Here is a 25980-nt window from a genome sequence, read left to right as displayed (position 1 = left end):
CCCCCCCTCCAGCAGTATGACACAGAAGGGCTAGTTGACTGTCCACCGGGGGGGGTTTGGGGGGGAGCTTCCCCCCAACGCACTGGTAAAAACCTATGTCGACGGAGGGGGGTTTGGGGGTGTCCCCCCATTGTAACAGCTGTAGTTGTTAGAGCTTGCACTTAACATATGCTCGTAGGGGGGTTCGGGGGAGCTCCCCCGACCTAAAGGGGGGCTGACTAAGTTCTTGACTTTACATATTAGTCGTGGTTGTCCCTGGCCGTTTTTACAGTGACCCGACAAACATGTGACTAGGGGGTGCTGCTCTCTGTTGAAAGGCAAGCTAACTAAACATCACGGGTAACGCGGATGACACCGTTTACCGAATAACGACGAAAACCTACTCTTGAAATAAGCACATATAATGCACACTGATAACGTACACTGGTATGTAGGTCACAAAACAAGTGTAGTGGTCTTCTATTTCATCCAAATTTTACCACTTCTGTGCCAGATCGTAACCACATTATAGCATAGAAAGGTACATGAGACATTTCTTCACATCTTGCCATTATTCTTGTCATAATTCTATATTTGAATCTTGGTGAAATTATGCGATAAAAAACGGGTCAAGTTGGTGACCTATTTTTTTGTCTCATTCTCGTATCATTTCAAACTGCTCGGTAGTGTTGGTGCTTGGTTTCAGGTTTGTGTTTGGGATAGGTGGTTGACGTGTAATTTATGTAATCTGTGTAAATATAGTATTCAGCAGACTGGTATGGTGTGCAGTTCTGGTTAATGCTGGTGCTACACTGACCATCACGCCCACATTGAATTGATCCAGTGCAGTACACACTTCCAACCACAGGAGAGTAACTTGTAGGCCAACCCCGCCCTGCTGTCTTTTCTAAAGTTTCTCTCCAAATCGTACCGTGGAACTTGGAGACAAAGACAGAACCAGGACCAAAAGAAAACAAATGCGCACACTTAGTTGTCGGAAGGCCTAGCCAATGTAACCCTTTGTTCAGGGGGAAGCGCATGACTGGTCAGCGGTCTACCTAATGCGCGTCCGGAACAATTTGTGCGTCCGGAAGAGAAAGTGCGCGTCCGGAACAATTTCCCATGTAAATATGAACCTAATGTTGCATTAGATGGCTTAAATAGCATTTTAATTTCATGTAGAGAAAATAAAATTGGAAAAAATCTCCTTGGTGACTTTGTATTTTACAATTGCCCCTTATCCCACGGCACGCAAAGACAAACTCATACCGACTTAGACGACCACAACAGGAGAAGGCACGTAAGGAAGTTGGGATATGAGTATGGCATTAGCAATTAACCACCTCGCTGAAAATTGTAAAATACAAAGTCACCAAAAATATTTTTTTCAATTTTATTTTCTCTACATGGAATTAAAATGCTATTTAAGCCATCTAATGCAACAATAAGTTCATATTGACATAGGAAATTGTTCCGGACGCGCGCTTTCTCTTCCGGACGCGCAAACAGAGTGTCGGACGCACCTTAGGTGGACCCCTGGTCAGCGCGCAAACAAACTTCTTCAAATCGTCCATCTTGACATCCTGTCGTACCATATCAATCCATTCAAAAATTCATTCTGACCACAACGTCAATCATGACTTGGGGGGAGTTTGAAGGACATTTACACCTAAAACAGTCTCTTAAAAATTGTTTCTGTTGTGAAAGGTACAGTATAGTAAAAACCACTCCTTGTTTATTTTTGGCAAAATTGTAAGATACTTAGATGAAAACGGTTGTTGATAAGCATTCCATTGCAGTCTGGTTGGTTTTGAGGGCATGTATGTATATCAATTATTATTAATATTTGTGTTATGTATACACAACAATATATATATATTATTAGCAGGTTATCACATCTATATTTACATTACTAGTGTATGGTATATAATGCATATGATATGGTATGTACTTGGCCATTTGTTATTGGTTGCCCGACTGACCTCGTTTGAAGTATTTCTCATACTGATGACAAACAGGTGGGGAAATGAACTATACACTGATCTACATGGGACCCTTGATTAATGTAAGCAATGCATACAGATTCGAACTAATTTCCTGATTTGAAAATAGGCCCAGTTAGTTCTCATTTTCAATTAGATTGTCTTTGGGTGTGATATCTTCTGATGTAAGATTTAAGTGATTAATTTTTTGAAGTCTGCGAAAAAAACAAAAGCCCATCTGTCAAAACCTGAGAAATTATTGGAATAAGTAGTTTAGTAGCTGAGTACACACCAATAAGCATGGTATCCCAAATGCAAAATTCCTGTCCCAAAAAAAAGCATTGTATAAACTTTATTCTACCACGTAAGATTGTCTATGAGCGCATGAACTTGTTTGTTGCAAAGAAATTATAGTTGGATGTTGAGTTTTGATACCTTGGTACCATAGATTATCGAATAACACAAAATAAGATTACAAAATAAACTTTTGTTTTCTTTTTCTACAGATCAAAATGGAGATGGAAAGCCAACCTCATGAAAGCATTGTGTCCGAATCATCTGAGCATGTGAGTATGGATGATCCTTGCATTGTTAGGCTCAACTCACTTGTACATAACCTTTGTTTCGTTGAAAAATTAGCCTCTCTTATCAGAAGCAGACATGTTTAAATAGTTGATGGTGCATTATACATGATATGTATCTTCTGGTAGCTTCTAATATTTTCATAATCTGCCAAATAAAACGTTCACAAAAATCTGCCAATTTATAGTAAAACTGATTGTTCTCCGTGAAAATTGATATGAATCATGCAAACAAACCTTGTTGTCACTCCTTCTAAATGTGAATGGGAAAAAAACTGATTTTAATCGTTGTCCATGTAGTTAAAAAATTTGCAATTATTTTTGATTATTTTAGTGAGTTCATCTTATAAAACAGTAAGTGGTTGATTGGTCTGTTGTGTATGTCAGGCATGGCATTGGCATATTTCTGGGTTTTTTTCCATTAAACCAACTTAATGTCTGAAACTTAAATGTTGCCTTGATTTACAATTACATGTACATCCCTGCATCTTTACATTGTTTGAGATTGTCTGATTTCCTCTCATTGTAGTTTGTTGCACTGAAACTACGTCAAGTGAGTTAGAATTGCATGTCAATTGTTCACCCTGGAGAATCAAAATCCAGGTTCCAAATCCACGTTCTGAGTCATCCTGTATTCCTTCATCTTTGAAGCAACGGAGCGCTGTTTTCCTAGACGCATGATTGAAGGATTCGGCGTTCTGGAATACGAGATGACCCGGAACCGTTGATTTGACACATTATGGCCTGACCCTCCAGGGTGTGGTTTGGATAGCACCGAGTCCCTTTTTGTTGACCAAATATGGTGTGACCCCCTCTAACAAACTAACATCTCAAACCATGCTAACTGGATTCTAATGATGTTTTTAGACAATTGTCTGTTTGTGATGCACTTCAGTTGTCTCCTCACTAATTGAAAGCTATGCCAAGCCGAGGCTCACAATCAGTTTTTTAGCTGCCCTCAAGGTGGCAGCTTGGACCACCTTTCTATTGGTTGATTACTATTTCAAGCAGCAGCACTGCTCTGTACAGTGTAACACATAATGCTTGATGCCAGGGGAGCTGTATTTCTATAATCCATAGCTCACAGGGTCCGTCATCGTGAAACTAGATCGTAATGTACGATTTTTGTTATCAGCTAGGTAAGTGAAAAATGGGTTGAAATCAGGATTTATGTTACACTAGTTTGTGGTGAGGCTGCTAAGTGCTGTCAGTAACGTTATTTTTTGTCCAAATCAGGGCAGTCCTCTTGGTAAAGAGCGTGTTGTGTTACTTTCAGTAGGTTGACAACCACTATCAGTCTCATACTATTGCTTGATGTCTTTCAAATTTGACTGTTCATTTCAGTATGCTAGCCAATTTGATTTTTTCAATTTTCTATATAATGAGATGAATGGTAAAGTGGTACAGTTTATAACCGTGGAACAAGTAAAGTTGTGTGCATTTTAGATGTGAACTGCCAGCTTTCATCTGCACAGAAGGGGCTAAAAGTGTACTAGGCATAATTGTACCACTTTACCTTACTTAAGTGCTAATGAAATTAGTCAGATCTTTTTCGGAACATGGAGTTAGTGAGATTCCAATCCTTGCATGTTTTTACAGTGTTATGCAGAATTTGCATGGCTAGCTGTTATAGGCAATATTTTCCTTTATTTGAATGCAAATTGATTGAAAAGGAATTCTAAGTATGCCTCTTGATGAATTATGTAAGTTATAAAGTGAGTGTTCAACACTTGTTTAGTTCGAATGTTAAATGGCATTGATGTAAGGCATTGTACTCATGGTTGAGGATGAGCAAGGATGAGGATAAGTCAGACCAATTGGTGATGATTTCAGTTGCTTCTCATCAGATCTGGTGAACCTAATTGTATCTAAAGAGTATCTAATAGCTAGCGTCCATGATTGATAAAGGAATGCCTATTCAGACATTGCGTACTCATCCTGTGTGTGTGTGTATACTGCAGAGGACACATTGATCTCAATCGCCTTGTCTCAATCGATAAGTTCTGTGTTGAGGACATCTATGCATTATTTCACTGGCATATTTGCACTGCAGAACACTAACAGAGGAACCTCCCCTAGCTGCCATTTCTTTATTAAGGAAAACCTCGCTATTAAGGACACCAATTTTGGCCCTAAATTAGTTGTTTCCATTCAATTTGACCTCTCTGATCAGCACACCTCTATATCAAGGACAACACTTCTCAGTCCCGAGGGTATCTTTAGAGAGGTTCTGTAGTATGAATTATCAAATTCCCCTAAAATGTGGACAGAATCAGGGCAATGATTCTTAATTAGTTAAGATGACAATGGAAATCTGCGCTTCCAGAATTCAGGAGACTTGCAATGATATAAAGTAAGAATACACTATTTCCATAGTAAAATTTTTATTCAAAATGAGCTAGGTTTATTTGAGGACAACCTGATGTGCACATGCATACAATCATGAATAAATAACCAATGTAGTACTTATCGTAACAGCTGTCCGTTGGAATTAGTAATAGAAAACTTATCATAGGGATATCCATGTGTGTATTCGTGAATCATTATAGCAAATCAACTATTGGGTGGTACTGAACTGAGATGAGACTTATACTCCGATGAGGTCATGATCGATTTACTAAATCGTCTATAGGATCTTTGATTCAGCTTCCATGAGTCCGGGTTTATGACTCAGCAGTCAAGGTACACTTTTAATTTATCAGCGAACTTGTTTGCTATACACACCCATCACTGGAACACAGGTCCTTGTTGAGCAGTGTGGTGTTGGTCGGGGATAATTCATGGCTGCTCAGGTAGCTATCAAATTTACATGTAGGTTTTTACAAAAATCTTTTTCATAAAAGTGACGCCAGAGCTTGAACCACGCGCTAACTGATATAACTCGGGCAACTCAGTTCTTATCTCTGAAAAAACAAAAGATACATACATTTTTGAAACGGAAACATCTTTTAAAATAGCCTACTTAACACTTATGTGATGATTTGATGGTTTTTTTGGCTGAGCTGTCAAATGTGTACTGTAAGGTAAACTGACTTGCCTAACTCGTGGGGATATTTGACGCGCCTAACTTGTGGGGGTATTTGTCATATACATGTACGGCCCAGTTACCCTAGGTAGTTCCTGGTTCATGTATATTGAGTTAGCTGTCCACAAAACCCTCATAAATCATTATTGTTAATTTCTTGTGAGCCATGCGGTTGTAAACATGTGTTCAGTGTGATTTCAACCTGTCCGTCCTGTGTACCTGTGAGCTCCGATTACTTATTTCCTCCCCGTCTTTAATTCATACCGGCAGTGATAAAACGGTGTTGAGAGTAAAACAGTCATGTTCAAGTTGCTTTACTCCGGTACTAAACCTTTGAGGGGAGCTCTGAGCAAGGTAGGATTTTCTGTTTTTATGCACGCATGTGTTTACACAGTTTATTTCTAACATTTTTTTTCTGTCTGGAAAACAGCGTAAAATGCGATTATTTATGTGATTGGAGAAATCTGTGGTTTATCATGTGCATGATAGGGTGGTAGCTTGGTTCTACTTGGCATGGCTGAAGATTACTTTTTTCAATTGAAAGGCAAAAAAGGCAAACTTACCAGATCTGTCATGGTCCATACTTTTATCACTGTACAGTTGGTACGATTTTGCTACAATTTCTTATTAACATCCATTCAGTATATGGTTGCTAGATGCGGGAACCTCAGACCATCCAGAAATTCAGACGTCTAGATGAGAAAATTTAGAATGCTTTTGTATTTGTGTTACCGTGGTTGCCTCATAGATTCTGTTTTGTACCGTACTCTGTTTGTGATGTGAATCAAAATGAAACAATATTCCTGAAGTTAAATTAATTTTTTTAGGTTGGGGCATCAAAGCATCAAAATGATGTAATTGTACCCATTAACCTTAAAAATACTTCTTTTTAAAAAGACATAAGTTTACAATTTCAGTTCTCCATCGGATATTTGATAATGAAATGAGTTGAACTTACACTTCATTACAGACAAATAGGGAAAATAATTACAAATATTATAGTTATGTAAGCTTTCATCAGTATTATATTCAGATTAACCTTCTTCCATTTCATGATACTTTTCCTCAAATGAAATTTGTCAATTTTTTTGCCAATAAGTAATGTTTTTGTTGTTGTTGTCAGTGCAATGTGGCTGTTCTTGATAGATAAATATTTTACTGTTAACCAGGAAATATTCACGGCAATTTCTTACAGCGTTGTGAATTGCCAGTCTGAAGCAGCTCCTTTCTTATTTTAGACATTATTTTTGCAAATTTTGCTGGTCTTGAAAAACTTGTAATTAAACGCACGTGAAGGTTTCCTGGTTGGCAGTGTCGTTGCATTATTTCAGTTCTTCAAATTTTTCTTGTGGTGGTTTTTTTACCTTTGTACAGTTTTGCATCTTGTCTTGTTAGATCGTGCATTACATTTCAGTGTTCGCAATGACCAACCTCAAAATGTAAAAAGTTATGGCATTTTCAACTTGTTCCACAGAAAGAGTGATTTTGTAGTCTAATGTGTTCTTAGAATTGACAAAGGGAAAAGTGGTTATGAAGCGACCTGTAATGTCAACTCATGTTATGTGATATCTTGGTGATAACTTTGATAGTTCATGACTCATGAGTATCAGTATACACAATGACAGCGTTGAAATTTATCAGCAAAAATTTCAGCATTTGAAACTTTCAAATTCAATTACAAATTTCAAATGTTTAGCAAACACGTAGACCTTTAAGAAGTTGCATCAGATGAGTCCCATTGATTGGATAAGTCTTCCAATGATCTATTCTCTTCCTTCATTACAGGATCAGACTCAGGACTCTGACAACAAACCGTCATTTGATGAGACGGTGAGCGATTCGGAGCATACTCCGCCCAGATACAGAGCTAACAATCGCCACCACGAAGATGATGATGATTTCCCCGACCCTGAGGATTTCAATAGTGATATCGTAGCATCCTCTCCTGTCAAGAGTAAGTCAGTTTATGATAATTATAATAATGGTGGTTTTCATAATTTTAGTAATTGCGGTTGCATATATATCATCATCATCAAAAAAAGGCATCGTGGCCCAGGAATGGGCCTTTGCCGTGGATATATGGTAGCGATATATGGTAGCACTATACACTAAGCAGGACCAATACCAAAGCGCTTAGACTGTCATTACTATAGGTCTCTACACAGGCACTCTCGGGTATTGTGTGACTGCCGTCATTTCAGCACTCACCTGAGCTTGGCCTGTGAACGACAAAGTGCTGACCTTACTGGGGTTCCTTTGTGCCGGGAATTTTGCCCGAGGTATTTCAAGCCCAGCGTCCAGCAAGGTCATTTATGCATTAAAGCTCTCAGTAATATGATGATGCTGATGATGATGAATTGCTGTTGTAGGAGAAGCTCCTGACGATTTCGACGGTGAAGAGGAAGAAGCACCCACAGGGGAAGAAGCACCTGGAGAGGAAGAATCCTGGCATCCGATTTCGGACAAAGCGGCCAAAGAGGAAGCCAAGAAGGCCAAAAAGGCAGAGAAAGATGAAAAAGCGAGGTTAGCTAAGCTAGAAAAGGAAGAAAAGGCCAGGTATGCCATGGAAGTGGGAACTCATGGTTTATTGGGAACAGATTGAGGAGTCGTTTGAGATTTCGAACCGTCCAATCCTAACCTTAAACCCATCCTATCCCAGGTGTAGCCTTAAACCTTTTTGGAATTTTGTTTATGTGAACACTATGAACTGTGAAATCTGTTGTTGAATTTGCTCATTTTCAATTTGCAATTGACTTGATATTGTGTTTGCCTCCGAAATTTAGAAATCGTTAATTGCGAGTACTTGCTGTATGTCATCACTTGTATCTCCAGCGGTAGCAAGCCTCTATTGGATTGTGGATAGGCGCATTGGGTTTTTGCAATATAAGTGTACACTATGGCTTCATGGTTGGCTGGAGACTGCAGAGTCTGTTTGCAGACTCAATTGACAGTTCTAGTTACTGCAGGTAACCTTGCTGCAATTGTCATTTGCTTTGACAACTTCTTACATATATACAGGATAGCTAAAGTAGAGAAAGAAGAAAAGGCCAGAATTGCCAAGGAAGAAAAAGAAGAAAAAGCAAGGAAAGCTAAGGAGGAAAAAGAGGAAAAGGCTCGCCTTGCTCAAGAAGCAAAGGGGAAGACCAGTGAAGAGAAAAAAGAGCAGCGAGAACGAGAGAAGATGGAACGACAGAGTAAACGAGAGAAGACTCCCAAGGAGAAGAAGGAGAAGCCTGCGCCGAGGCCGCAGGTCAGGAACCCACGACTGATGCTGGCGAGGGTACTCATGCTGGATGGAGAGACTATCGAGATAGAGATTGAGGTATGTGATGTGGCTGCTTTTAAAAAGTGAACTACAGTAGATCCTCTCTATTAGGGATATCCTCGGAACTGACAAATGCTGTCCTTCATTGAGAGGTGTCTTGATTACAGAGGTCGAATTCAATGTAAATGACCAATTTCGAACCCAGTGCAGTTTCCAAAAGGGGTATTTTGGTTACTTTGTAATTGTTGATTAATTCAAATTTGTTATCGATTCCAGAAATCCGCACGCGGCCAGGTCCTCCATGACGTCATTTGTGAAAATCAGAACCTGGAGGAACGAGACTATTTCGGTATGACGTACGTCAGTGAAAAGATTTGGGTAGGTAGATAAAACCGCACTTGTCTTTGTTCTATAACTGCAATGCTTTTCATGACTGCAGTCACAAACCGCGTGTGACGTCAGCCGACAGATTATTTGGTGACAATTCCTTTTCCCCTTGCTGCTTTTAGAATAGGATTTGTGATCTGCTTTTACTTGAATGTCTGTTATATTTTCAGTTCTGGTTGGACCCCGAGAAGAAAATAGGTCATCAGTTGAAAAGTGAGTACAGTCTTTCCTACACTTGATAATGTGAATTGAAAACAGGCGACTAAGAAGTCAGACTTCCAAATTTTGTCAGATGTACTAAATAGCAGCATTTCCTCAACAGAATGATGAGTGCTGGATGGATGGGTTACTACAGATGTATGAAGTGTTGTTGCTACCGTCTTTCATGTTACTTCAGTTTTGGTTTTGCCTTTGATTGAACTAATTAGGCCTGATCACAAAAGTGATAAGATGCAGGGCTGGTGATGATGAATACATGACCTTCAGAAGTAAGTTAACACATCCTTTGTGGTCGCCGTACAAAAACTATGCGGCTGATTTCTTTAAAGTGCGTAAGCGAGAAGAAGTATTTAAGATTTGCATGTCAACATTGTTTTTGTACCTAATGTCTTCCCACTGGCAAGTACCCTGAAACTCTATCCTACATCCTTGCCCAGACTTCTCAGCCAACTGACTGCGGACATGTTGAGAACGAGCACAACTTGAAACCAAGGTATATGGTCAACAGTGAATAAACTCTCAGGACTACCAACTTTGTGTTGTCTTTCCAGAGTCCGACTGGGATTTTGAGTTCCGAGTCAAGTTCTACGCTCCTGAGCCGACAGTGATGAAAGTGGACATCACAAGATACTTCTTGTGTCAGCAGATTAGAAATGATATCAACATCGGGAAGTAAGTGCAAAAACTGGATAGTTGGAAGTTCTTTGTAGTTAACTGGTACCGGTAATCCACGCGAAAAGGTCCCTATAGAATTGAAATTCCTTTTCTCTACTCTCAGTCTCTGGATGATGATTTCATGAGCCAGTTGGTAGAATCTTAATATCCCCATATCTTGACATCAGCATTTTCTTTGTAGATTGCCCTGTTCGATGCTGACTGGTGCCATCCTTGGGTCATATACAGTTCAATCAGAACTCGGTGACTATGAACCAGAAACTGCAGAGGGTATCGTCTACATGAGCGACTATCAGTTCGTCCCCAATCAAACGCCAGAACTGCTCATGAGGATCGCCGACCTTCACCGAGTCCACAAAGGTCAGATGCCTGCAGAGGCCGATATTCACTTCCTGGAGAATGCCATGAAGCTTGCGATGTACGGTGTGGACCTGCACCAGGTCTGGGTAAGTTAGAGAAACGAAAGGGAGCCCTAGTTCAAAGCTGTCAGAGTGGTGCTTGGGATGTGATCAGGCCTCAAAGTTTACTTCAGCCCCTTGACATTTCCCATGCTCACTTCCCAGCCACCACTTTCAAACCATGGGGTAGATTTGTACCTAATGTCTCCCCACTGGCAAGTACCCTGAAACTCTATCCTACATCCTTACCCAGACTTCTCAGCCAACTGTCATCGGACATGGTGAGAAGGAGCACAACTTGAAACCAAGGTATATGGGCAACAGTGAATAAACTTTCAGGGCTACCAACTTTGTAACTGCAACAGAAGTTATGGTTTTAGATGGCTAATATAGAACTGTTATTTTGTGAATTACAAAAATTTGTTGGTTTTCAGTAGTACCAGGGATAATTAAACGCTCATTTTGTTTTAGGACTCGGAAAATGTTGAGTTGATGCTTGGTATCTGCTGGGCAGGAGTCAACGTCTACAAGGACAAACTTCGAATCAATCGCTTCCCCTGGCCAAAGATACTCAAAATTTCGTACAAAAAGAATCGCTTCTTCCTCAAGATTCGCCCGGGCGAGTTTGAACATTTCGAGAACACGATCGGTTTCAAGTGTCGCAACCATATCATGGCCAAGCGACTCTGGAAAGTTGCAGTGGAGCAGCACACGTTCTTTAGGTAAGGCTTCTTCAAGAAGAATGGCAAAAGGCCAAGTACCAGTAAAAAGTTGTTTCTTGTGTGAACCCTTTCATGAAGTCAAGGACAAGCATATTTCATTGAGAAATATTTCTGTACCATGACCTAACGTCATTATGTCCCTCCCCCTGCAACCCACACTAGAATAAAGGAAACCTTCTAAACCACGAATTGTATAATTATCAACCATACAAGGAAAGTGCTGCCAGCTCGGGCTGCCCATGCGTTGTATGGTCTGGTGTAAATTACTCAATGAGCCTACACGTCTTGTCTATTTCCTTATGCAGGAAGAAGGAACCGGAGGTCCGCTTCAAGCACCTGCTGCCAAAGTTTGGCTCCAAGTTCCGCTACTCTGGACGCACCATTCATCAGTCACGCATCGCCAACGTCCATGACGCTTGCCCGACCATCGACCGATCTTTCACTTTGAGGAAGTCCAGAAGTATGAATGTTGGAGGTATGTTACAGGTTGATTAGTTGGAGTTGTCCCAATAATAGCTTGATAACAGCTTTAGTGCTACAATAATCTGCTTTTATCTTCAAAATGAGCTTCATGTTTGATGTATCTTTGGAATTGTGCATCGCGTGCCGTTATCCTAATCTTTTGTGCACTAATAGAATGCCTTTATAAATATTTTGATCATTGAACCTCTTATGTTGGCTTTGCTTCATATCCCTTTCAACCCACATTATTTTTGATGCAACTGAGAACTCCAATACTCTCAAAAAATCCTTCTGAAAGTTTTCTTAACAAGTTTAATTCTTGAGTTCAGCGTCAAGTGGAGTGTTCTACAAATAGTCCTCCGTCCTCAAACTAGAATAGCTCAGAATGTTGGTTGTGATTGCCAAAATGACGTCAAATCTCATAATTGACAAAATTGACATCGGATCTATATCTCACAATACACAAATTTGTCTGAAATCTGGATAACCACCGGTGCGGAGCGGTATTTCGGTGCAACCATCTATACAAATGTACCGGTATTACTATGAATCAAGAAAATGGAAGGAAGAGAGTGAAATCAACGCTTCATTAATCATCATCACGTACGGCAAAGAAGTGAAGGAAATAAGCTGTTCACTGATTTACTAACAGCCAGGGCCTTATTCCCGCCCTAAGTGCCACCCTCCTCATGCTTCTTGTAGTTGTCAAACGCTATCCATGCTTCTCTTGCAGGCTCTCTCACACGGCTTAACTTAACTGAAGGTACTTATGAATCCATAGTGCAGATGAAACTGACAGTAAATTAGTGCTATCATGTGCATGACTTCCATGCTAAGACTAACCAAAGATTATATCGCTTGCTTACCCTTTTCATGTGATTTTGCATAGCAAGAGGTGGAGGGGCTTCTTAATTTAGTTTGTCAACGTACATATTTTGATCACATTGTGCAAATTAGATTACGAACAGCATTTTTGATATGGTTCTGTTTTTCATTACAGAACACAATTCAGGTACTCTACCAACCGATGCTAGTCAATGCATTGCCATTCAAAAGTTGGCAGCTTTCAAATTTTTTTAAATCTAAAGATTTTTGTTTTCCCCTTTATTAATTGCATTTTTCTGTTGTCTAGGATACGGCTCCTTGGACAGGGACCAGGGCTACAACACTCGTCTGAACCGGAGTGATGCAGGCTATGCACCAGGACACTTCCGTCAGGCATCGGGCAGCTCCGATCAGTTGCACCTGCCGCATACTTTAGAAGAGGTAAGATAGACTCCAGTCACACGTTTAAATATCATGCAGCGTCTGCTTATATAGACGGTGTCAGTTTTGGGATAGGTTTGCCCCTGCCCCTGCTTTCGCCGATGCACTGAGCAACTAAAACAATTGACTCTGGTACAGTTAAGGTTTTTTAGGGTTCTTTTCTGTAAATTCTCTTCCATGAAAATATTAGCTTTTTGTGTTGACCTTGGCCAACTTTTTTTTGCATTTGTGGGACATTGATGTCCGTTTATAAACAGCGGTGTTGAGAATCTCTGTCTGTTTACCTCTTTCTAATTATTTTTGTTTACAATGTCGTCTGCTACTCCTGATTTTGTAGGTGTCTTGTGATAGCTATGGGAGTTGTCGGTGTCCTTTTGATTGGCATTTCTTTACCTTCATTAGGAAATTCTTTGCTTTGTTCTTTGTGTTGAAACCTCGGGTTTCTAATCTCTTAACTCCAATTCCTGTTGGGAATTGTCTCCAGATGACCATGGTTGTGCTTAACTTTGTTAATATTCAGATTCTTTCGTTGATTAGAACTGGTTCATATCCCAATGCAAATGTGTTGCATCCATTTCAGTCGCTAGCTTGGTAATCTACATTTTCCACCAAAGTATGACACCAAAAAATGAAAATACATATGTACTATACTCTTAAAAAGTCAGTCGACGAGGCATTTTTCAAACAGTTAGTTTTTTTTGCGCTTGTTTTTTTTCATTTGATCCTTGAGCTAATCTCAATCAACTGAAGTCCCCCCCCCCTCCGCCCAAATTTGTGTCCGTTGTTTTAAGTGCAAGACCTCCTGGGGTGACAAACCTTATTCCAACACTGATACCTTAGCTTTATAAGCATGGTTTTAAGCACATTTCTGTACATACATCTAGCATTGTTTGTAGATTCATTGCAACGATTTGATTTTAAAAGATATAACTGCACTTTGATACAAATGTGCATGGATTGTGCTGCGATGCTGGGAAACTAACAGCGATGGAAGAATTTAGCTATTAGTTTCTGGTACATTGCATGCAGTAAGCTTGAAGTTAACAGTTGCTCTCAGATTTCCATTATACCATTGGAGTTGAGCTGCTAACTTCTAAGACTCTTCACTGGAAGCGTAGTGACGCAGAGGACGAGTGTATGCTAAGTTATCGAAAGGTTGTGAACTAGTTTCTCAACTTTGGTGGCCAGTTTTCAATCTCGGATATGAATTCCTTCCCAACGGTGACTGGTTTTGTACCACTTAGATAAAGCACTCTCTTTCTTGATATTAATGCACCAGCCTGCTGAGGGTAGTGTGACATCGTCGATACCAGACTATTCGAGTGTGTGCAGTTCATTACCCCCACGAGGTCCCTATGTTGCGTTATACAACCTTCCAGCAGGGTCTGCCCGGACCAGGAAAGAGTATTATGTGATATCGTCCACAGAACGTCTCTGCGAGTCACCCATTGACAAGGTCTAACTCTTTTCTTTAATGCAGTGGTCTTATTTTTGGCATCCTTAATTCATATAAAGGTTCTGGGCTTTACTTATTAGGAGAATAACTTTTGGTTTAGTTTTGTTTTCAGATTATTTCTTCTTCATCTTGATGTATTTTGAGTGGCGTATTAGCTGCAGTTGTTAGACCCTTTCACCAGTAACGATATAACCCCCTGTATATCCCACAATCCTTTGAGTGACACCAGCTTCATGGCTTTGTTGTAAGCATTCTGTGGACTACAACTAAATTGTACTTCTTAAACTGATAGTTTAAAAACTATCGGTAGAAATAGCCATTGACAAACCTGTTGTATCAACAATAGGGTTCTTGATTTCCTCTTTATCTTTCCCAATCAAAATAGGCCTACCTACATCAACGTTTTGGGCTTTTTTGCATTCACTTTCCTTTTTCCTAAGTTTTTCAGTTTTAATCTGTCCTAATAATCTTAACAGTCCTTGTTCTCAAATCTATTCCATAAGTGAAGCTTTGAAATATAATTCCAATTCCTATTCCAATGATTTGATTTTGATCTCTTCTCCAAAGCAAATTCTATTTTTTTTCAAAATGCCAAAAATCCAAATTTGAAAAAGGAGTTAACTTCAGAGCCCTTATATGAATTTCTCTCACTGCTAAATTGTTCCTATGTGACAATGTGTAAAGTTTGGTTCCTCCCAACTTGATCTAATTCCACTGCACATCAATGAACATCTGGCAGTTCTTTCTAACTCTATTAGGAATTGATCAAGTTAGATTGAACCAGCTTGTATATGTGCGTCTTGAAAACCTTCACTATGCTTTATTTTGACAAACCTTGTCTACGTCTGGGCGTCTCACAACTCGGCTTTTCGTACTTGTCTCTGGTAGTGGGTAGTCGCCCAGTTGCGGGTTGCATGCGTGGTGTTTATTGAATGCTTAAATCCATGCAGCACTCATGGTGCTCTCAGTTTCGAATCCATTTGTGGAACCTAAATTTAAAATGAAACTCTTGTGGATTTGAATTTTACTTGGTGGGGATATTGTGCTGCCTTTCTTTCGCTAAGCTGTGGAAAATTTATAGAAACTGTGTCATAGCCAATCTCTGATGAATATCAGAATAGGTGAACATATTTTTAAGGTCAGTTTTGTAATGAATTGGAATGTCCAAATGTTATGACCACTACTTAAAGGAAATGAACAAGACTTGTGGTGAAACAAAAAAAAAGGTTGAGTGGTTTGCCTGTAATCTTGTTTCAAAGATATTGTGGATGTTTTCAAGTTGTGACATAGCAGCAATTGAGATTAGAGATTCTATCCAAATACTCCTGCACATTAGAGCCATTCATTCAGTATGTACGCACACAGTTCTGACGTCAGTACATACTCTTGAGCCCATACCACCACCTGCATACTTACGCAAAAAGTTTGTCAGGTGATCTTGTATGTGGTCAATGTACTTGTTACAGCAAAAAGAAATGTTCAAAATGTCTTTTCAAAACCCTGCCCGCCTGTGCGCACATGTATGCAAAGTGAACCTTGAATTTACAAATACCTTCTCCCCTTGTTGCGTACGTACTTAATGAACGTCCCCTTATGAATACGGCTCATGTCACCATTATGATTACGGCCATTTCATCACAATCCCATGGTCTGTGTATCCTCCTTGTCAATTCGCCCTTCACATTGCTTATTGTATATCACCTAGCTATCTCATTTTGTGACAATGATAGAATTCTCCTTCGGGAACTTTAAATTGGCAGAAGATATAACTAAATTTCAAGATTGTACCAAGTTCGACATATGTTCATTCCAGAGTTGGAAGAAAATTTCTGAGTTTTGTATCTGGTTACGCATGCACTTGATTAAGTATCGCAGTGGAGTGAGTGTAAGACAGTCATGTTAAAAACTAGTTTAAGTTAAATGAAGTGCCATTGATATTGGGATGGGAATGTTTGAGGAGATTTTCCCCACCTGTTCGAGTGCAAACCTTATTGTATAGTAATGACCCCTAATGCTCCTTTGGAAATGGTCAGTTTTTCCATTGCATGTTTCTTGATCTTGGTTTAGGCAGTGTACCGCCTGCAAATTGTAGACGGAATCTAACTTTCTTTTTATTCTACCTTTAGATGGCTTTAAGTGCTAGTGCTTTAACTTAGTATTGACCGGTTCTGGTATTGAGAGTTTTGCAGTTGATAGATATTTAAATTCTGATACAGTGCAAACATCTGATTCTAATGTATTTTTGTAAGCTATCAATTTCTTCAATAGCATCAAACTAACTAGAATTTAGAAACTAACTAACTATATTTCAAACTAACTCTTGCATAATGAATATAGTTGACATGTATGAATATATCAACTACAGTAGAACTTCTCTATAAAGGACACCCTACAGAGTGGCAAGTGCTCTCCTTAATAGAGAGATGTCCCGATTAGAGAGGTCAAATTGAATGGATCTGATCAATTTGGGACCAAAACTAGTGTCCTTAATAGAGAGGTGTCCGCTAAGGGAGGTTCTACTGTAGTTGTTACCAGCCAATCTTCTGTGAAAATATGGCTATGTCTCTAGAAAAGCCAGTAATCGGTTAAAATCTTTTCTCAATTTTGTTGACCTGCTTCTTCAACGATATGCTTCACAAAGTCATGAAGTGATATATGGTTTCAAAGCTTTATCGTAACCGAAATATCTGTTAATTTTCTCTCAGGACTTTCAAGCAGCGTCTAGGAGACCTGTCCGAGCTAAAAAAGGAGAGCCAAGGAAACAACATCCAGATGGACACCTACACCCACCGGGTTGGCCGGACCTGCTGAACAGTGAAACCCCTCACTCTTTAGATGAGGTTAATGAAGTGTTTAGTGTTGTAACTCTAGTTGTTTTTGCTCACCTATATCACCTGGCCTCATCAGTTTTAGCTTCCCTTTGTTTATAAAACTTCATGCTTTGGGCAAAAAGGTTTTTAATTTTTTTGCCATAGAGCATATTCCAAACAGATCGAAGGATATTCTATCTGCCCACACACTTTCTGTTATACGACATGGTCACAGGCATGTGAAGATACCTAAATCAACCAGATAATGAGCCATGAAACAGCTCCCATATAACCTACCAAAAACACTAATATAACCTGGACATGAATGGGTGATGTGTTTTTCGTAGGTTGTGTGTGTCAGTTGATTGGGGGTTAATCGATCGCTGTGATTCTGGTATCTTCAAACGCCTTGTTTTAGAAGTTAAGTAATGGCGGTTTGTGTTTGCAGTCACAGAGTCCACCTGCTGCAGTTTCATATTCCGTGTAAACAGCGGTTAGATCCATATCCCCTTGTGCATGTAGTATCAGGGCAGCGGTAGCGCGGTGGAAGAGAGTCGGCCTCATGATCAGGAGGTCGTGGGTTCGACTCCCAGCCGAGTCACTGCTTAGTTCCCCTACTGGTCGAGTTCAAGTGAGCACCTTCTGGGGTTGCTCCTTGAAACCCCTGATTGATTTCTGTGGAGACCGGGGTAATAATATGATATCCCCAAGCGCTTTGAGCGGCCAGTTGATGGTTGGATACTGCGCTATATAAGACTCATATTATTATCATTATCATAAATCTTCTCCTACAGTCTCGACACTGCTACAATAACAATTGTTAGTTTCAAAGACCCCTTTCCATCCGGAAGGCTGACCCATTGCATGAAGTTCCTCCTCACATGTCTTCATCACGAAGTTGTATTGAAAGAAGTGTATTGTCAGAGATTGAGCCAAGGGGTTAGGCAAGTCAAGCCACCAATCGGGACCACCAAGACTGACATTGCCCTTGCAAGACCTTGGGGGTCAGGATGGTCGAGATACGCTCTTCTGAGAAACATAATAGCTAGGAAAGTTGAAGTGTCCTGCTCAAGAACAGTGTTGAAACATTGCTGACCCATCTAAGATGCTAACCTATGACCTCCTAGTTACAAGCCCAGCGCTTTAACCAGTATGCCACTGATATCCCTCAAGATGGTCATCTGTGGGAGGACAATCTGAAAGACTTCTTCCAATGCCACTCGTGGACATTTCTGTTGTTAATTTGTGCTGTGTTTGCTTAAAATTGCAGAGAATTATTTTCACCATTCGACATGCAGCCATGGGTGTTGGCCAACGCCATTAACCTTACATCCTGACTTTCTCTTGCTTTTGGTATTATCATAAAACCCTCAGGAACTGCATATTCTCCTTTTTGGGTTTTGTAGTTTTCACCTCATGGACCAGAAAACTTGACTTCGAAATTGCATGTGTTTAAGGATTGGCTGATTAGCGGTTTCAAACTTTTGGTGCTGTGTACTTTTCATGTCCAATATTGCAAACATGGATGAGCTTGGAAAGAAAGAAAGTGTTGATTGTTTTGAGTGACATTGAACACACAAGAAGACGATTTTAATGGCCCAGTGCCCTCATCAAGGTCAAGTGATACGGCATTGGACGAATGTACATTTGCCATGTGCACATCTCCATTGTAATCACAGGGACTTTTCATATCCCATACAGACGTACTGAGCCTTTAAAAGTCTTCCAACATGTTCAACGCTGAAACACATCTCATTTCTACACAAATTTTTTTCACATTTACTCCTATAGGTTTAGTGTGTTCAATGTCTAGACTTTTGCATTAATGTCAGTTGTTTTCCAAAAATCGTATAGACAGTCCTTTATTCACTGATTGTGATGAATGTCTACTGTGTTGTTGTCTTCAGATGGGAAGCCGATATCTTTTATTGTAACCGAACAGCTTACAGTATTTGAAGTTTTCTCGTGGATTTTCATTTCAGTTCTTATGAAGCATTCGAGTTTGTTGCACTACGCGAGGTTCAATCTACTTGTGAAGAGGTCAAAGCAACACTTTCAGAATTGTGATGTTTCTTTTTGATGGAAGACATCAAATTGAAAACATCCGCCATTTTCACTCCATATGTAATCGATATCTGCTTTCTTCAGGTTAACGAGGAACAGGTTGAACGTGGTGAAGAAGTGGTTGTTGCTGCACCCGTGACACCGACGCTTGAGGTCAGGACCCAACCGGTCACCCATACATACGAATATAGGGACCAAGATGAGCCAGTTGTACACTCTACAGCGAAGTACTGTACCGAGGCAGCAAATGAGTACCGGCATGAACCAGTTGCCCACTCTACACTAGAGCACAAAACCGAGACACATGAGTACCGGCATGAACCAGTTGCACACTCTACACTAGAGTACAGGACCGAAACACATGTGTACGGGGATGAACCAGTTGCCCACTCTACGCTAGAGTACCGGGCTCCTGTCGCACCTGTCTTGGAATCAGATATGGTAAGGGAACACTAATGAGGTGTCATTTGTCCGGTAATCAGGGAAGAGCATTTTCCCCTGCCTGTAAGGAATTGATTCTGAACTCGAGTTATCAGTTATCCAGTTATTACCAGTCCTTGGTTCAGGAGCTGAACAGTGACAGGAATGGTGTAGGTCAGCTCTTGTATTGGACCAGTGTTTGTTGTGACTTAAAGTTACGTGGCCATCTTTGCCATTCAGAAAGTGTTGTCGCAAACATTTTTGAACGAATGAATGATGATTTCACGTTGTTACCTTTCCATACTCCATTGCAGATATAGTACCAATACTTCTGAGGTATTAATGATGATCCTTTATAAGCATTTTCGAAAACATAGTGCCCCTTTCCCATTCACCGCAATCCCTGCATTGAACTCCATACTCTGTAGATTGCTATCGTTCATCCTCATCTGTTCTTCCATATTTGAATCCCGTGTACATGACCATCTTGTCCCCGAGTGCTTTTAAGAAGTCTTCCCTGTACATAATGTTCAGTCACAGGGAGCATTTATAACTTGGTATTGTATTGTAAACTGAAAAGTTCTTCAAATGTATGTAGTAACAGACAGCCTGAAAGCAGAACAATGTACATTCAGTGGCTCTTCATTTAGTCTTTATGCAGGCAGCATGAGCATGAGTAGAAACTTCTGTATGTAAAGTGACATATTCTGTATACAGTCTAAAGAGCATTAATAGAGAGGCTGGATGGCCAATGCAATGAGCATGAATAGATGAGCACACTGGACACATATCATCATTTGACTCGACCACATGATCATTTGCCTGCACTATCATCATTTGACATAACCCAGTTATTTGATAAGAATGTTTTATTCAATCTGGACATGGGTCTTAAAATTTGATCATGGTTGGTACAAGTAACACCAACCGGTACTGTTTTGTGAGTCCAAAGTTATTCATTTTCTAGTTGTTTGAGATTATTCTTCGGGCAAGTTCGATTCATTTTGTATATATTTCTACTCTTTCAGTTATGAGCTGCCAAGTCTAAGAAATGAAGAGCAACACGCTGACTTTGAGAGGGCAGTTTGAAGTCGTGGATCAAGTGTTATGTAAAACTGACAGGCTGACCATCAAACATTGTATGAAAAGTATCATTTGGCAGACGAACGCTGTGCATTGATACACATTCCAGGGGTCATCTGTGTGTCAAACTTCGAGATGAACTTTATATACTTACGGGTATTGCACCAAAAAAGGATGCACAGCATAGAAGATAAAAACCTTGGATGCCTTCATTCTCTCAATGGTTGACGGGGGAATTCTCTGCCTGATCTCGTGAGGCTCATGGCGTAGAACATGTAGACACTTATCCATACGCCCTAAAAATGGATCACATTGGATTTGAAAGTCTTTTTTCCAATTTGTCAGCTCATAAACTGGTTACTATGGTAACTTATTGCCTTGTTTTCATTTCGTGATAGCATTTGAAAGTTCTTGCAATTGTGAAATTGTCATTAAATGAAAATAATGACATCAAGGGCTATTTATCCTGTATATTTTCATTTGAACATTTAGTATAACAGTATTTTAGCGCTTTTTGTATCAGTGGATTTTATGGACGGAAGCTTAGAATATTTTAATGGACCAATAGAATGCCTCACAGCTGTATACCTGGGGCTTGTGCAAGTTCATTCGTCCAAAAATCTTATTTTTGATTTCAAATTTGCATGTTGTAATATTTTTTATGAGTTCACAAATATTTCCGGAGACAATTGGATCATATCAAAACAAACTCTCAATTGAAACTATTTATACCTTTATAAGTCAACTTCTGTCCAAATTGCAGATTGAAAGCTGTAGTTATTGTTGTCTTTAGTCCATCTAAACCTCCCTCCTATTGCTACAAAAGAAATCCCTCCAGTTGTGAGCTTTACATTAAAAACTTGTAACCATTGTAACTGTTGTTGGACCATATCATATTTTGTAGTTTTGTGGACATAAGTATTCCTGCCATGTGTTTGTAATGTACATTTTTTTCCAGACACCTTGTATAATATAGAGTTAGTTGGGTCTGTTAAAGAAATATTCTTGCTACAAAAGTAAAAAACGTCCTAGTGTTCTGATATTGTTGCTTTAGACACTCAGATACACACATATCAAGTTCAGTCAGCTTCAACTGCGTGAGGAAAAGAACCAGACATTCATATTGAAAATTGTAGGAGAGCTGTTTTTTCACTACCCAAAGTGAATTCCAGAGCTGAATGACATAATCTATGCAGGAGGGCCTGCTATACAGATAAAATAAATGATGAGGCCTGTTTTCGAAATGAAGGAATATAGTATAAAATTTCCAACTCAACTGGACTGATATTGAAATTGTTGTAAACATTTTAGAGGTTCAATATTATTCTGTGTGTATATATTATTTGGGACATTATGTATTTTTGTATATGAAGCATTTGTATCGTCCTTAGGGCTATTTAGTTAGAATTTATATGCCTGTAGTCTGGAACTATATAGTATGAGACATATAATGTTGACTTTTGGGAGGTGGTTTGGACCAATCGGCCACTTTAAAAATACCCTATATTAATAGTTTATCCCAATGAAAATTTATTTGAAAGTTTACTACGCTAAAAGATGATTGGTTTTGAGAGTAAGACAGAATGTAGTGCTAAAATGTAATTGACTACAATGTTGATGTAATACCACTAAAACTCCAGAATTCTCAATTATCCTGAAATTCAGTGATTCTTTTTCACCCCAGAGAATCGTAAATCCTTAACACCGAGTATTATGAGACAACTCCATCTTCCGAGCTTCGCGTACATTGTACCTTCCTAGATCATATACAATGTAGACATATCCAAGCAAAAACATATTTGGCCATATCGTTTACAACATTATAATAGATTACATAATGTGCATTTATCTTAAATCACTTTAGGGAGCAAGTTATAGTTACTTGGCAAATAAGGACCCGGTGTGCAAGGGATAGTAGTCCTAGGGCTGATAGTCCGTGTAACAATAGCCCGCATTGCTAAATGTTTTGGTTAGGGTAAGCGGTACAATAGATCATGCTGCTTAATTGGTCAAATACAATGCTACCGGACTATGACTCCAGGGGGACTATATCCGCTGTCACACCGGTTGTTCAAAGCAAGTTATGTCACTTACTTGGTGTTGAAACTAATGGACCTGACTAAAGGAGCTGGTGCCAAATTAACACCAGCATCGACAAATCTTGTTTTGACCCACCAGGCCCTGTGCTGGCCTTATTTTGGTTTATCACCTACTCTGCAGGTGGCAACACTGAATATCTCATTGACAATACCTAACAATGTCGGAAGTTCTTGAAACAAACATGCTAACAGCTTTTGATAAGCAAAGAAATTGTAACTTGCTCGCTCGGTCTTATTACTAAATCCTACTGTGAAGCAGCCAATGTAGACAGGATGATAGTAAGTTTGTACCATAGACCATAATATTTCAATAAAATAATACAATACATATATCAGACCATCGATTTGCTTTTTGTCTTGGCATCTCTGTTTGTCCAGGTAATAATATCTTCTGGTTGTCCTACTGTACAGAAATCTGTGAGTGAAAGAGGGCTCTCCCCCCCCAAAAAAAAATGAAGAAAAAATGGCACATGGCAAGCTCTCTCAACCCAGGTTTGAAGATGCAATGCCTTCTCTTATTCAGAGACACCAGCACACTATCTAAACGAAGTTTGAAGACACAATACGTTCTCTGACTCAAACCGTCCAAACCCAGTTGAAGACGCCATGTCTTCTCTGATTCAGAGATAGACAAACTATCCCAACCAGGTTTGAAGAGGCAGTACTGGCCATCTCGGATTCAGAGACAAACGATCTCCACCAATGGCTGAAGACAATGATACGTTCCCTAATTCAAAGACACCGGGAAAGCTATCTCAACATTGGTTTGAAGACGCAGTGCCTTCTATAAAGACAAGAGGCAGGCTATCTCGTTGAAGTTTTGAAGACACAATATAGCATCACTGATTCGCCAGGCAAACTGTCGCATTCTAATCCGAAACTTCTACTAGAGTACTTAAGTCAGAATATGCTGTATTTGCAAAGAGACCCGGTAGAATTCGGCCACTCATTGTAGCTTGTCTCAAGAGAGCGAGACATCATGTCACGCACAAGGTCAGACTCGGTAGCTCAACGAACATCAAACCCATGACGACGGGTCTCTGGAGTCAATGAACAGACACCGCACAGGCAGGGCTACTCCCCGAGCTACTCAACAGCCTAGCTCCAGGGCCAGGCAGGCAGGCAGGCAGGCGAAGAGACCGCACGGGCAAAGCACCTCAACGGCCTGGCTCCAGGGGCAGGCGATGCTCATTCTTCTTCCCTATCTGCATCTTGTTTGATTTTCCATGGATTGGTCCCTTGGGCCTCTTCAGTTGTAGCTTGAAGCTTCGGGGTCTTGGAAGCTTGCTTCGAGCTGCTATCACGCGAGAATGAAATTGATCATCCAAGGCTTTTGAGAAAGCTGTAAAGTTACTCTTTGATGAGTTTAGCAGATAGTTTCTGTTGCATGTCTTTTTCTTGCCTTGGCATGGAAGCATATCGTTTGGGAAATTCAACATGTTCGAGGCCTCTGGCGCAGTCAGCGGGGTGGTCTTCAATCCGTCGTCAGACATCGAGCGTTGTTTCATCCTTTAGAGACCAAGATCGTAGGCTATTCACCGAGTCCTGTGATTGGTATCTGGCCACTTAAGCCATCACCTAAGAGTGTCCCCGTCCATAAGCCCAATCATTTTAATTTCTCCAGGCTGCAGGCAACACATTTCACGGGTATATCATATTGTCAGGGGATAACACATCGCGCGGTATGAATCTTATTTGTAGACACCAATGACCAATCACAGGAAACTTTGGGGTATGAGGATAATTCATGAAGTATGAACATGGAGGTATTATAATACCTCCATGGTATGAAGTGCCTGGTAAAGGGAAATCTACTGAACCGTTACGCCCCGGGTTACGCCCCATGGGCAAAAGGTCTCAGTCGCCTGTGCCGCCTCTACATCATCCAGACGGTCATGAGCCAAAATCAACGGAGATTCCTTTCCTGTCGTCATTCATACGGCTTTGTTTCGCTCTTATCGTACAGTTTTTTTCGACCCATCCGATTGGTCGATAAAAGTGTGTAATAGGTAAGCCACTTGGCGAGAGCGAATCAATCTATCATGGCGGAAAATACCATCAATTTTTCATATTCCTTTTATGACAAAATCGCACATCATGGGTTAACATTGTGTCGCCGTAAAACTTGGGTCGGAAATTTATTGTGACAAGATTACATGATACGAAGATAACGTCTCGCATGATGTTATCTGATAAATCTACACACAATAACTATACGCGAGAACGAGTCAACGCATTTATGTGTACTATCAAAACAAGAGGAATTACTGCCCATCGAACAGAAAAAGTGACAGCGGAAAAAATATTATGTTATACGAGCATTTTGGCTTAAGTTTATTGCTTTAGTAGGTTGCTATACTAGTTCACAAGAGTCAGTCGAATGCGCCTCCCCTCGCACACGTTACATATGGACGAGGTCGATCCACTGCGTACGTCTCCGAATGGGATCTCCTGGCGACAGGACGAGGCAGGTCAACTGCGTCCGGAGTGTACTGCGGCCCGGGAGTGCACTTGTTGGTGGTCTAGGTTATGAAGGAACTGCAACAATGGACGACTAACGATAATCCCTAATCTCTCAATTACTCGAACATTGACGGCAAAGAGATAATCATCATTATATATTTTGTCAACGTTCAATGTTATTCAGACTCAAAGCCAGATCATGAGATCATGGCGGGGCATAGTTTAGAAAATCACTTCATTTTGACGGTAATCTATAAAATAGGTACGTTATCCGCCCACAGGCGGTTGGTGTCCTGGCGAAGGTGTTTCTCCGCTGAGAATGGGCTATGAACTACAGCTAGACAGTATAAGACCTTTAGGGAGATGCTTTTTCATGCTCATGAAAAGATAGGGGTGCTCTGCGATCTGTCGATGTGGGAGCATGCAACCCACACTCCAGATGGGTGCTATGTTTCACCCCTTAACTTGTGTGACGCATTTATATATGTTAAAGTTTTAAAGTTTCCAAATTTCTAAAACATCCATCTTGTATTGATATCAAGACTGAAACGTATACACCAACAGAACAGAGTTTATTGCTTACAAATGTATTATTTCTATGATATTGTTTGCATTTAAAGTTAG

General features: G+C 40.1%; 1 protein-coding gene across 16 annotated transcripts; it reads left to right on the top strand.

Annotated features, from left to right (window-relative positions):
- The first annotated feature begins 398 nt into the window (after positions 1–398).
- LOC135486650 (band 4.1-like protein 3) lies at positions 399–23223 on the top strand. Of its 16 annotated transcripts, XM_064769608.1 has the most exons (19): positions 418–520; positions 2468–2527; positions 3072–3095; positions 7353–7521; positions 7937–8123; positions 8586–8889; positions 9109–9210; positions 9390–9432; positions 9990–10110; positions 10295–10559; positions 10983–11233; positions 11539–11708; positions 12429–12458; positions 12828–12961; positions 14241–14417; positions 17123–17257; positions 19376–19732; positions 20026–20047; positions 20740–23223. In XM_064769608.1, exons 2-18 carry the CDS (start codon positions 2474–2476, stop codon positions 20029–20031), a joined length of 2529 nt encoding a protein of 842 aa, XP_064625678.1. In that variant the 5' UTR covers positions 418–520; positions 2468–2473; the 3' UTR covers positions 20032–20047; positions 20740–23223. The 16 variants fall into 16 exon arrangements, with proteins under 16 accessions (XP_064625677.1, XP_064625680.1, XP_064625678.1 ...); XM_064769607.1 differs by lacking the exon at positions 20026–20047 and having other exon boundaries at positions 399–426; XM_064769611.1 differs by lacking the exons at positions 3072–3095; positions 20026–20047 and adding an exon at positions 5838–5921.
- The last annotated feature ends 2757 nt before the right edge of the window (positions 23224–25980 follow it).

This window comes from Lineus longissimus, chromosome 4, assembly GCF_910592395.1.
Source record: "Lineus longissimus chromosome 4, tnLinLong1.2, whole genome shotgun sequence".
Classification (NCBI taxonomy): Eukaryota; Metazoa; Nemertea; class Pilidiophora; order Heteronemertea; family Lineidae; genus Lineus; species Lineus longissimus.
Note: the sequence above shows the minus strand (reverse complement) of the source record. Positions and strands in the feature narration are given on the sequence as shown.

Coding starts and splice junctions, on each gene's coding strand:
- LOC135486650 (XM_064769607.1), top strand. CDS start 2,474: ATGGAGATGGAAAGCCAACCTCATGAAAGCATTGTGTCCGAATCATCT. Junction 10,111..10,294: donor AATGATATCAACATCGGGAA/GTAAGTGCAAAA, acceptor TTTTCTTTGTAG/ATTGCCCTGTTCGATGCTGA. Junction 11,709..12,428: donor CAGAAGTATGAATGTTGGAG/GTATGTTACAGG, acceptor CTTCTCTTGCAG/GCTCTCTCACACGGCTTAAC.